At 34.7% G+C, this 12,895-nt stretch overlaps 2 protein-coding genes across 3 annotated transcripts; both read left to right on the top strand.

Moving 5' to 3' along the window:
• Positions 1-431: 431 nt before the first annotated feature.
• LOC103992309 (large ribosomal subunit protein eL32z) lies at positions 432-3,028 on the top strand. Of its 2 annotated transcripts, XM_009411955.3 has the most exons (5): positions 432-483; positions 585-622; positions 754-848; positions 2,410-2,591; positions 2,699-3,028. In XM_009411955.3, the coding sequence occupies exons 3-5, from the start codon at positions 759-761 to the stop codon at positions 2,826-2,828; spliced, it is 402 nt and encodes a 133-aa protein (XP_009410230.1). In that variant the 5' UTR covers positions 432-483; positions 585-622; positions 754-758; the 3' UTR covers positions 2,829-3,028. The 2 variants fall into 2 exon arrangements, with proteins under 2 accessions (XP_009410230.1, XP_018684092.1); XM_018828547.2 differs by having other exon boundaries at positions 458-622.
• Positions 3,029-4,586: 1,558 nt separating this feature from the next.
• On the top strand, positions 4,587-11,507 carry LOC135679218 (uncharacterized). The gene is made up of 6 exons (XM_065192715.1): positions 4,587-4,911; positions 5,032-5,176; positions 6,161-6,421; positions 7,318-7,399; positions 9,692-9,885; positions 10,789-11,507. Exons 1-6 carry the CDS (start codon positions 4,676-4,678, stop codon positions 11,104-11,106), a joined length of 1,236 nt encoding a protein of 411 aa, XP_065048787.1. The 5' UTR covers positions 4,587-4,675; the 3' UTR covers positions 11,107-11,507.
• Positions 11,508-12,895: the final 1,388 nt, after the last annotated feature.

Raw genomic sequence — 12,895 nt, 5'->3', positions numbered from 1 at the left:
TTGGGTCTTTTGGACGGCCGAGATCTACTGCTGCGTTCTCTGATGGGAACTCGACTTATCATGTTACTGATCGATCGGATCAAGTTCGTAGCGGACTCGGATCGAAATTGACGCAATAATGATCCAATTACTTACGCTTCAGTATCGAGAACCGGATCGAGATTGATCCGGATGAGCCTAACCCGAAGACGATGCCTTTGACAACTAATTGGTGACTCACCCATAACATTAACCCGGGGATTGTTTTTAAAATATCATACTAACTAATACATTGAAATATAACAGATCGATAGGGTGACGTGCAGGCCACATCACCCAGAAACTTTCCTCGGTTGACGCATCCGCTCAAGAGCAGGGTCCGATGATGGAAGCCGCGGCAGTGAATCAACGGTGGATCGAACTCACACCAGATGCGTCCCTATATAAACCTCGGTCTTTTAGGGTTAGGGCTTTGGCTGCGGGTTGATAAGATAGAACGCCGAGGTAAGCCGCCCTACTTTTGCCCTTTCTCGTTTGAGGGTTAGGGTTCTCGATATCGGTTGTATTAATACTACATTTCATCCGATTGATCTCTCTGTGTGCAGTCCGCCTCTCTATCCGGTGGTCTTCGAGCCGTTGTGAGGTAATTCTGCCCGATTCTTGACGCTCAATGTCCTGTTGTCTTTCTGCTTCTTGTGATGCTTTGTGGAAAAGAATTATAATGGTGGTTTTATTTTCTGAAAAACGGTTCTTTGGTTTTTGGTGATCGCAAAGAACAAATGGCGGTTCCATTGCTCACGAAGAGGATCGTGAAGAAGCGCGTCAAGAAGTTCAAGAGGCCCCAGAGCGACCGCAAGATCTGCGTGAAGGTAGGATTGATTTGTTACTCCTGGTTTCCTAAATGTATTATACAGGTTTGGTTATTATGCTACATTTGTTGATGGTTGGGTACTTGGTTTTGCTGTAAGCTGTTGACATTGTAGTCGATTCATAGGTCGCCCTCTTAGGTTGATTCTTCTGTCGTAAGGGGTACTGCCTTTGTCTTTGTTTCTATGTCTTGTTATTGTCACTTGTATACGTTCTTTCCTAGTGTTTTCACAGCAGATGATATTTAATGATGATATGTGGTAAAATATGTAAGTTTATGCATAGTTACATTAGATCGATTGATCACGATGCTCTTAAGTTAAGTAGACTGATGAAAATGTGAGTCAGCCGGGTTTGGTGAAAACTTGTTCTTGTTCTATGCATACTTGTTAAGTTTTGTCAATCATCCACAAAATGATTATGGAAGTTTAGTTTGGATTCTTAAATTTTGGCTGAGTTATTTGACTGAAGAGAGGCTTCTATCAGCATTTATCCACATAGATTACCAGTTGACTAATAAGAGACTGTTTTATTCAAATTGAAAAAAAAATTGACATCATCTTTTGTAATACTTTATAAGTTGCTTCACCATCATCCAAATGCTTCATCGAATTATTGATAATTGCTAGGATTAACTTATTCTTCTCCTTTTCTTAATGCCTGAATTCAGCATAGTGATATTAAATTTTAAATGAAGTTGATAGTTGCAGTATTCTGAAGAATCTGAACAATAATTTTTGGAGCAATATTGAAGATTTACTTCTCAGAATTAATCTATAAATATTGTAAGCACAAAATAAATTACTGAGTTTAATGTAGATGCATGTGACTGATTAGGAAAATTGCTATATTTTGTAAAGGTCTTGGAGTCCTAGTTATAACTATAGATGTCAGATTGAACAGGTGGCCTTCAAGAAACATGTAAAATGTCCTAGGAGTTAGAATTACAATTTCATTTGTATTGAGTTACATTTGTTTTAAAACATGTTCATTCTGTATCCATAGACAAAGTGAAAACTGTAATGTGCGTGGGTTAATAGTCACTTCAGTGTGCTGATGTAAGAATTGTGATTGTTAAGGATTACAGTTGTGAAATTATCTATCAAACAGTCTTCTACGTGGTTAAATTATTGTTCCCAAGGAGGTGTACAATTTTGTCATGCTTTTATATTCTTCCCTCCTCTCTCTCTCTCTCTCTCTCTCTCTCTCTCTCTCTCTCTCTCTCTCTCGCTTACTGAAGGAACTGGTGGTCAGTCTTGTAATTTCACTAGTGCAAAAGTGTTATGATTGACAATTTTGATTTGTGCGTTAGTTAGGCCAGCTTTAGCCAGCAGATTTCAAATGCTTTGATTTTAGTCAGAAAATGATAGTATTTTCTCGTAACATTACCCAATGTTGCTAGCATCTTCAGATCCCTCTCTCTGTGGCTGTGGTAGTAACCTATAAATTTGAGCTATCTTTTTGCATTTGTCATGTTGGGCATCAGAGTCTTCTACTTTCTTTAATGCTTGCATTGATTGGTTATTTTCCTTTTGCCTCACAATTTGAATATTATGGTGACAGACAAATTGGCGTAGACCTAAGGGTATTGATAGCCGTGTAAGAAGAAAGTTTAAAGGATGTATCTTAATGCCAAATATTGGGTATGGTTCCGACAAGAAGACACGCCACTACCTGCCAAATGGATTTAAGAAATTTGTGGTTCACAATGTTGCTGAGTTGGAGTTGCTCATGATGCACAACAGGTAAACCCCTACGTATCTCGCATCTGGGTTAGATATTCATATGGCAATTCAAATGCATTATTTGTCACTTCCTTTGTTCTAATTATCGTTTTTAATTTCTCTTTCAGGACTTATTGTGCTGAAATTGCTCACAACATCTCGACAAAGAAGCGCAAGCATATTGTTGAGCGTGCCGCACAGCTTGACATTGTTGTCACCAACAAGTTAGCAAGGTTGCGTAGTCAGGAGGACGAGTGAGCTAATTGTCATTTGTTGCCTGGGAAGTCTACATCATCATGCGGTTCAAAGTTCAGTTTTCTTTAATTAGCACATTGTGATTTGTCAATTTCTTAGTAGACAAATTGTTTGAGATACCCTGTTGTGTTGCTTGAAAACTAGTTTTGATAACAAGAGTTTGGTTATTTGCACCTTATAATGGTTAGTCAACATTCACATAATTGGCTCAAGCTTCAATTTTGTGCTTAAAATTGATTATGCTGATGATGTGAAGGTTTTATAATGTCAATCTTTTCCATACTGCATCATGTCTTGGGGCTTCCATGATGTTACCTAGCCAAATGTTCTTCGACATGATTTCATTTGGTGTGCATCTTTTTTATTCGCATCATTGATCTTATGCATGAAGATTATATCACCGGAATTAAAATTCATGATACTTATTGATCTATGGGGTCTTGTTAACCACAACGGTTGACTTGACCAGTAACCCAATTCACACAATGCTAGATGACGAGGGTAAGATATATGTCTTTCAGGTGGATCAAATTGTTCCTAAAAAACCATTCCCAGTGGAATTATTTTTTCACGAATTTGATATGGAAAGATGTGCATCTATAAATCTCATTCATTTCTGCAGGATTGAATCAGTCCACCTAAATACAAATCTCTGACCAAAAAAAAATGTAGTGTTCATTGTCTGTCTTGTTCTTGACAAAGTCTTGATACAGCATCAAAAACCATATCCACCCTCATAAAGAAATAGAAGACAAAGACCATGACTCACCGGATCTTATCTTCTCATGCCGCATAAATTTCAATATAATCTATAATAATTAAAGAAGACTAGACTTTTTGTGTTGTACATATTTTTCCATAAAAAATCTAATTGAACAAAGACGGAGATATATCACTATAGGACATGGTGATATATGCAGCACTTTCACGTGACATGTTTGAGGCTATTCTTTTCCATGAGAACTGATAAATTAATTATTACTGATTTCTTATGTGTATTATGTTTTCTGATATTTGTAAATAGTAAAGGACGATTTTTCTTAAAAAATTCATATTTTAGGTATTTTTAAATAATATCTCATCTTTAGTTTTTCTCAATCAATACTAATTCAAAAAATATCTAAATTATTTCTCAAAAAAAAATTCTTATAATTTTTTTATTTTATAATGTTTTTATTATGGTAACTAAAGCATTATAAAACCTTCTTAAAAATACTAATAAAGGAGTCAAATAGAATTAAAATATGTTAGAAACCATTTGATATATCATATTTAAATAAGTATTTTACGACTAATATCACCCAAATAAAAATAAAATTTTAGTTTATTATAGTGCTTTGATCATCATAATAAAAAATATTATAAAATCTATTTAAAAAATATTTTTAAATAATAAAAATAAACTCTTAATCTCTATTAAGCCAATTACAAACCTAAAAATATGATATTTTGATGATTAAACGAAAAAAACCTAATATATTTTCACTTATAGTATTTTTAGTGTCTCAATAAAAATACTATAAACGGTAAACAAGCCAAATAAAAAATTATAATAGTTTAAAATTTGCAAAAAAAAAAAAATAAGAGTGAAAATTTAATGAGAAATTTTTTAGAAATATTTTGGATATTTTTTAATTAAGAGTACTGTTTTAAAAAATAATAAAGCGAGAAGAGATAGGTATTTTTTAGGAAAATCGCCGAATAATAAATGCCATGAGGACTAATATGACAAAACTCCAAAATTACCCGCCCACTGTTTCTTGTCCGAGTATGAAGCGACGAATCCAATCCATCTCTCACTCGCTTGCACGCCTCTCCGCTTCGTTCTCCTTCCCATCTCTGCCGACTAGATGGCCGAGCCCCGAACCCTACCACCCAATTCGGCGAGGGCACTGCCCGATTCAGACGAGTTCTGGCGGGAGAACCCCGGCGGCGGTTGGGCGACGGCGGTCGTCGTGCTCCTCCTTCTCTCGTGGCAGCTCCTGCGGCTCTTCTTCTCCCGTCGCCACCGGGCGGCCTCCGTAGCTGCGGGATCGTCGCCGGCCTCGACCACGATGGGGAGTTTGGAAGGAGGTCCTTCGGCAGGGTTTGTCCAGGATCTCATGATTTCGATCCCTCTTTTTTTGTTTTGTTGCGGTTGGTATCGGTTTGACACTGATAAAAGTGTTATTTTAGATTAATAAGGTTCGCGTGGATCTTTCTGCAGGATATCTAAGCTCATAACTGATGCTGAACTGAGAGACTTGATGGTTAGTTTGGAGGGGAATCTCGAAGAAAATGAGAGATGGGAAGATGTGATTGAGAAAAGCAGTGATCTTGTGTCCTACAAAGCGAAGTGCTGCCGGCCAAAAGTATGCTTCTGACTAATTTGTTAAGACGAAACTGTTATGTACGCATGAATTTTGGGCTTTTGGCACTTTATTGTTTTGTCATAAAGTGTGATTTTAAGCGTTTGATCATTCACTAATTCAGTCATATAAACCAGTTGCTACAGCATCATTTTTTTCAGACATCAAAATGGACTCATCGAATCTCAATATGGTATTTCTTTAAAGCTTCTAATGTGACAAGCTAGACACTTAATTCTTATGAATGCTTGAACGGCTTTATCAATTGTTCATGACTTCATGATGGCATTATGTTTATTTTATTTATTTATTTATTTTGTTAGAAGCGATATATAAAATTAACAGGGATAGTGGTAACTGGTATGTTGGCTTGTAATGCGTTCTGTTTTAACAGGGATAGTGATATATCAAATGACTTCATGATGGCATTATGGTCCCATTTCCCCCCTCTCTTGGCAGGGGAACTGGCTACATCTCTTGCTTAAAGCATCAATCAGATGCTCATGATCATTGCTTCCCTCGGTTTTATAGAAATTATTTGTGAAATCTAGTCAGAACTGACACCTGCTTAATTGCAAGAGATTATCTTCTTTCTCATGCTTGATTGTTTTGTTGCATCGATAACCTTAACCAGCTATAACACTTGATTGTTTTTGTATGTAACTGTGTTCAACTCCCTGGTCTGCAGTATAGCTCAAGGGATGAAAACAATTGTGCCTCCTTAGATACTTTTCCTGATTTTTCATGCAATTCCAAGATTCAAACAGCTCTTGTAAATCAAGTCTAGTTCAACTCTTGCACTTTAGCGTTGCCTAAATGTCACATTCTTTAATTTGTATCTTAGTGTTCTTTATTTTAAGGGTGGACTACTGCAGAGACTTCAACCAATGTAGTGTTTGTAGAGCAATCCAATCTTCTATTTAAGCAAATTGTGGAAGACATGTACTTCAAAACTTTCATCTGAATTTTACTGTCATGGTTTCACAGGATGGTCCCCTTAAATACCTTAGTGTTACAACATTCGAGAAATGTTCGGCAGAGTTATTAAGAGATTTCTATATGGATAATGAGTACAGAAAAGAGTGGGACAAGATTTTGATTCAGCATGACCAACTGCAAGTTGATGAAAATAGTGGGACAGAAATTGGGCGTTCTGTAAAAAAGTTTCCATTCCTGACCCCAAGAGAATATGTGTTAGCATGGCGTGTGTGGGAAGGAAAAGACAAAACTTTCTTTTGCCTTATTAAGGTAATGTAAACAAATATTTATCAGCCAGCAAGCTTGCAGAGATAATTGTACACATATATAGTGGCTTTATCATTCTCAATTGATGGTATATCTTCTATTTCTGAAATCTTTTGGAGTTTATGCAGCATAATATATCTTTTATTATTATCGTCCAAGCTTTGCTTTTAAACTGACAATTTAGAGTAAGAGATACTGCTAGGTTCATCCATTAGGTCTATGGCATCAAATTTTTTTTTTCTGATAATACATCAAACTTGAGGATACACATTAGTTTAATGAAAGAAACCCAGATATTGTATCTTACAACTGAAATAATGATAACTGAAGATGAACCACATTTCAAGGTATTGTCACCTATCTGATAAATGAATTTAGTGCCTATTGCTAATGTTGTTGCAAATAGGGTGGGCAAACTGATAGTAGCGGATGTTATTACAGAAAATAGATGTGAAATAGAAATATCTTATTTTACCACTCAGAGTTTCTGAATCTCGGATACTCATTTTCAATCATCAGGATATGGCCAACAATAGAATTATTCAAGTGCACGGTTTTGTAAATGAGGCATGCAGAGTCATCTCAAATGGCTGTGCTCATCAATTGAGGACATTGTCTTTGCTAAAAACAAAATGATGGAAATAGTTGACCCAAAGTAGTCAAGTTCTGAAGACTTATTCTTATATATCTCGCAGCCTTTCAAGAATTATGAGGGTGTTAGCTATGAAGAACTTAATAATACATCTCAATGTCTTGGGATCAAATATTGCTTTCGTAGCTTAACTTTCATCAGAAAGAAAGAAAGAAAAAAATTGAGAATTATCGCTTTTTTAATTTTCTAACTTTGCTCTGATGTCTTTTTTCTCTAAAACTTAAAATCTTTTTTATTGTTTTTGTAGGATTGTGAACATCCTCTAGCTCCACGGGAAAAGAAGTATGTTCGTGTTGTTTTTTTCAGATCGGGTTGGTGTATAAGAGAAGGCAAGAAACTTCTCTTATCAAGTTTATGATAACATTGTTGTTGAGTAACGTGTCATCTAACAATTGCTCTACTAGTTGCTAGCATCAACTACTCTTGCTTTTTTGGAAGGCATGGTTTGACTAGGTTCATGGTTTCCAATATACATAATGTTGGTTCGTTGTTATTATATAGTTGTAGTCTATGATAATAAAATTTTATAATCTTTAAATTTACCATTAATGTCAGTTAATGTGCAATGAAACCCTTGCCTTCAAAATCTACTAAAAGATTATCTCCAATCTCAAACCATGCTTGCATGAAATATTTCTATTATCCTATCACAATTGAAAGATTATCTCCAATCTCAAACTAGGACTTAGAATTAACAATAAATAATAGTAATAGATTTAATAATCATATATTTATTCATAAAATTAGAGCTAATGAAGTAAAGGCCGCATTAAAGAAGATGAAAATAACTAAAAGTGTGAGACATAATGATATCCCTATTGAGGCCTGAAAAAGTTTAAGGGACGAGGGAGTAGCTTGGTTAAATAGCTTATTTAACAAAATTATGAGATTTGAAAATATTTTGATGAATGAAGAAAGAGTTTTTTAGTATTAATTTACAAAAATAAGAATGACATATAAAATTGTTTATAGAGGAATTAAAATCTTGAGCCATACTATATAACTTTAGGAAAGAGTTATCAAAAGTAGGATAAGGCTTGAAACAAAAATATTTAAAAATTAATTTAGTTTTATGCTTGGAAAATCAACCATAGAAGTTATTTATTTATTATGATAATTAATGAAAAAATATAAGGAGAAAAAGAAAGACTTATGTAAGGTTTTTATTAACTTAGAGAAAACATATGATAGGGTTCGTAGAGATTTATTATGGTAGGTTTTAGAAAAGGAAGATGTATCCACTAATTATATTGATGTTATTAAATATATGTATGGTAATATAGCTACTAGTGTTAGAACTATAGGGAGTGTGTTTAGTGAGTTTCCTATTAACATATAATTACATCAAAGATTTGCATTAAGTCTCAATCTTTTCACATTGATAATTGATGAACTTACTAGTCACTTACATGATAGACCTCTCTGGTGTATTTTATTTGCTGGTGATATTATCTTACTTGATGAGAGCCTAAGTGAAATCAATTATAAACTTAAGCTATGGAGGCAAACCTTAAAAATCAAAGGTTTTAAATTAACTATGACTAAAACCAAATATATAAAATATAATTTTAGTGATTCTAGAAATAGACAAGATAATATAGTTAAATTGGATAGACAAGAAGTCTTTTTAAGAAAAGACTTTAGGTATCTTGAATCAATTATCTAATAAAATGGAGAGATTGCTGAAGATATTATTCATAGAGTGAAAACAGTATGGTTAAAATGACAAGGGAAGTCAGAAGTTTTGTGTGATCATCAGATACCTTTAAGATTAAAAGAAAAATTTTATATGACAGTTGTGAGACTAACAATGTTTTATGGATATGAGTGTTGGGTAGTCAAGAAAAAACATATATAAAAAGTTTGTGTTACCAAGATGAGAATATTGAGATGGATATGTAGAGCTACTAGAAAAAATAGAAAAGAAATATTTTTATTTGTGAACAACTATGCATCACTTTGATAGAAGATAAGATGAGAGAAAATTGTTTAAGATGGTATGGGCATGTGCTGAGGAGACCGCAGGATGTGGTAGCCAAAAGAAGTAAAATAATTAATATTAATGGTACATAGAGAGGCAGAAAAAGACCTAAAAATTTTTAATATAAATAAATATTTAAGTACTTTGAACTTAACTAAACATATGACTTTTTATAGATCTCAATGGTGGTAAAAGATCTATGTAGCCAACCCCAAATAGTTGAGACTTACGGCTTTGTTATTATTATTGTTATTGTTGTTGTTGTGTCACGGTTGTAAAACAAGTTGGAAAAGTTTACTTGTGATCGGTTGTACAAAATCAAGCTCCCTATTGATATCAAAATCATCAGTATATGGTAACATCTGATACTTCAATAGAACAATCAAAACAGTAGTGTATTGTTTTTTACCTGGGCTTGGTTCTGAATTCTATGCATTCTGATTATTAGTTGATTATATTAAATCTTCTTTTAATAGTTGATAAAGATAAAACACTACAAATCTGATTTTAGCAGTTATATAAAGTTCAAAGAACATGAATTATTCATCAGCATAGCTCTTTGTCAATTGTATATCCTTTTTTGTCATCTCTCATCTTCTTTTTATCTCTGGTGGTGACTGGATGAAGCTTTCGGTTGCAGTTCCAGGTAGGGATGCATGTGAGATAACAATGGTGCACCAAGAAGATGCTGGACTCAATATTGAGATGGCAAAACTGGCATTTGCCAAGGGAATATGGAGCTATGTGTCTAAGATGAATAGTGCACTGCGTCAATATTCTTCCCATCCTAGTCGTTCAATATTGGTCCCCATTCTTCTTAGACTTACTAAAAAGGTCAGCATTAGTAGTCCAACTTCAAGTTGCTTAATAGTTCTTTGATGGAAAGGGATAAAAGAGAATCAGATTCTCACCATTTAAGTCTTCCATTTAATCTTAGCAAAATAAGGGTGTGTGTAGATGTAAGCAAGCAAGATAGATATATTTCTCAAATTCAGCTGGTCTTTGCTGTCTGCATTGTTATGTGGCTTTACCTAGATAATGTTTAGGTCATCTATGTGCAAGTTTCTTTTTGAATTAGTGTTACTTGTTGTAAATAATCAGAAGTTTTCCCTGGTCTCTCATATTGTCTAGAAAAGGGCATTTGAATAGATCTATGTTTATCTGAAATTCTAAAATTCAGTTGCAGCTAATTATCTGTAATATATGATGCAATAAATTGATTCTTTGGCATCCTTGACAACAGGTGGGTATTGTTTGATATTCTTGCTTCTAGCAAAATGCCTTCCTCATCATGTTTCAATAAGATAAATATGACTAGCAATTGTTGGAATCCATGTGGTTCCCTTTTTTCCCATACTAACATGATCTCCTGCCTAATAAGCTGCATGCTTTGAAGGCTCATGCTTGACCATCTCTGTGGTGGCTTTTATTTGCTAGCACCTATGCCAATTGTTCAGTTCATCAGAAAACCACTGCAGTTGTTTAAAAGGCTTAGCCGTTTTTCAAAACCCTTTTACAAAGATTCGTGCCATGCAATGTCAATACATGGTCAAACCTGTTAGCACCACCACTGAGTTCTTCTGTCTTGTCCGCTGTAATGAAGACAGATGGGTTTGTTGGTCTATGTAGCCATGCTGCTTTATGCATCTGTAAACAATTTCCTTAAGTTCCAAGTTGATGAAATCATAAAAGAACCTAATTTTTTAATACTGAAGTAGATGTTTTTTCCTGACTCAGGTCCCACCAGAGTTGGAAACGAATGCTGCTGAGACAAGTATTCAGAAAGTTAAAGAGAGATCAGGCAGTGACTTTGGCAGTCAAAGTAGGGTGGATATTGCACAGAAAAAACCATCTAGATCTTCAAAGAAGTGGATAGCAAACGGGCTTTTGCTTCTTGGTGGCATCATTTGCCTTTCTCGACGCCGCCCTAACATTGGCACCCAGCTGGCCATGGCATGCATTTTAAAGAAGCTTATGAACAATGGAGCAGAGTCAAGCCAAGTTGAGTCTGCCCAACGTAGACCAGATCATCGAAAGACCAGACATATTGGTTGATTTTCATCAATAAACCTTCTTCAGCCTGCTATAAAGTCCGGTCTCCCAGGACATCTAACTGCTCCAGTGTTCAGTTGTTTATGTAATCTCCATGCCGTCATGATGCATGTTTTCTTTTTGTTTTTCCTCGAATGTAAAAAGGTCATGATGCATGTTTTCTTTTTGTTTTTCCTCAAATGTAAAAAGGAAGCAGTCGTGTATTTTCTTAAAGGTCGTCTAGTTGTTAATAGTGTGATTGATGAATGCATTGCCTTGCTTGGTACGGCAATCAGTCATTTGTTTTGGGATGGTTAATCATCCAGATGACAAAATTAACTATAGTGCACTGTGATGCACCAACAATGCAACAAGGATCTAAAGATGTATTATTGAGATCATATAAATGTTTTCCTATTTGTTCTTTTTTTCCTTTAGTCATGTACCAAAGATTTAAAGATGTATTATTTAAACTTATTGACCTTCACAAACTTGGATCAACAGCAATGAGTTGGTCAATTAGATTTGGTGCATTATGCCACAGATGAGTCTTTGTTTCCTGAACCTGCCTCTGGTAGAGAGGCCTTGGTTAGGTTAATGTACTGTTACACATTGCCTTTCCGTTGCAAGGACATTTTTAGATCATCCAGCATCAAAGCAGCGAGCCTTTTCTAATAAATTTCTAGTTGGTTTGGAACTGTCAACATGAAAAGTTGACTCTGAATTCCACCCATCATTTTTATGCTACGTAGATTTAATCCAACTTAAGGAAGCCAAACAGCAGAAGGAACTGCAGCAGTTCATATTAGATTATGGGTCCCATCTATGATTTGATAAGAGTGACTCTTCTAATTTCTTATCATAAACCCTCTATTCTTATCTATAAATAAATAAAATCTTTTAGGGATTAAAAATACAATGTGTGGATATGTGAATATATAAATACATGGATAAGAAGATATAAGGATATATGACATTATTGAAAGATTATATATTTCTCTCGTCTCCCCTTAGTTAGTCATGTGAATCAATCAATAAGAGATATCATATCTTCTTTCGTCCTGTGAAGGATAGAATGATAAGAAAAGATGAATCTAGTTCTCATTGTAGATCAACATCATTATAGTTTTCAGATCCGATGACGGCACGTCCGCATATCAAATAAAAGTTTTTTAAACCACATAGAAAGATATACATCATAAATTTAGATTTATTGTTGTTTTATTTCAGATTTTGACAATAAAATTTTTCACATAACTAAAGCATAAGGATAGTTTTTATGCTCACATTTGGTATTAGAGCCAAGTTTATGAAATCAAATACTTTAGATATATTTGTTAGTACCTTTCGCTTGCAAAAAGGTATTATTTTGTTTTTATTTACTATACATGAATGATTCATCTATCTATCTATCGATTTGCTTTTGTCGATTTGCCAAAAGGTATTATTGTCGATTTATTTTTCTATCTAATATGTCAAACAATGCGAGGTTTATTGTGCTTGACTAGTGGACCACCATCGATAGCTTTTTATCGATAATAATATTATTAATGGCAATGGCCTTTCATGATCACTAGTTTAAATGTAATCATTGTGGGGTGCCACAACCTAAGGTGGCTATACAACATCACTACATGCGATGGTTGCATAAACCCACTATGTGTGATAGCTTTGGCCACTATTGTTGCGTTTAACGATTGCAATATTGCCATTGCGATGGCATTTACTGGCCGTAGTCGACCTCACTGAATGGCAAAGGCCAACGGGGTTGCTAGGCGACGAGTGTATGTATAGCCACATCGTGGCAATCATG

The sequence above is a fragment of the Musa acuminata genome, chromosome BXJ1-7, assembly GCF_036884655.1.
Source record: "Musa acuminata AAA Group cultivar baxijiao chromosome BXJ1-7, Cavendish_Baxijiao_AAA, whole genome shotgun sequence".
Classification (NCBI taxonomy): Eukaryota; Viridiplantae; Streptophyta; class Magnoliopsida; order Zingiberales; family Musaceae; genus Musa; species Musa acuminata.
Note: the sequence above shows the minus strand (reverse complement) of the source record. Positions and strands in the feature narration are given on the sequence as shown.

Excerpts from the sequence above, each read along its gene's own strand:
- LOC103992309 (XM_009411955.3), top strand. The coding sequence starts at position 759 with ATGGCGGTTCCATTGCTCACGAAGAGGATCGTGAAGAAGCGCGTCAAG. Across the intron at positions 849-2,409 it reads ACCGCAAGATCTGCGTGAAG|ACAAATTGGCGTAGACCTAA; the intron begins GTAGGATTGATT and ends TTATGGTGACAG. Across the intron at positions 2,592-2,698 it reads TTGCTCATGATGCACAACAG|GACTTATTGTGCTGAAATTG; the intron begins GTAAACCCCTAC and ends TTTCTCTTTCAG.
- LOC135679218 (XM_065192715.1), top strand. The coding sequence starts at position 4,676 with ATGGCCGAGCCCCGAACCCTACCACCCAATTCGGCGAGGGCACTGCCC. Across the intron at positions 4,912-5,031 it reads GAAGGAGGTCCTTCGGCAGG|GATATCTAAGCTCATAACTG; the intron begins GTTTGTCCAGGA and ends ATCTTTCTGCAG. Across the intron at positions 7,400-9,691 it reads GGGTTGGTGTATAAGAGAAG|TTCCAGGTAGGGATGCATGT; the intron begins GCAAGAAACTTC and ends TTTCGGTTGCAG.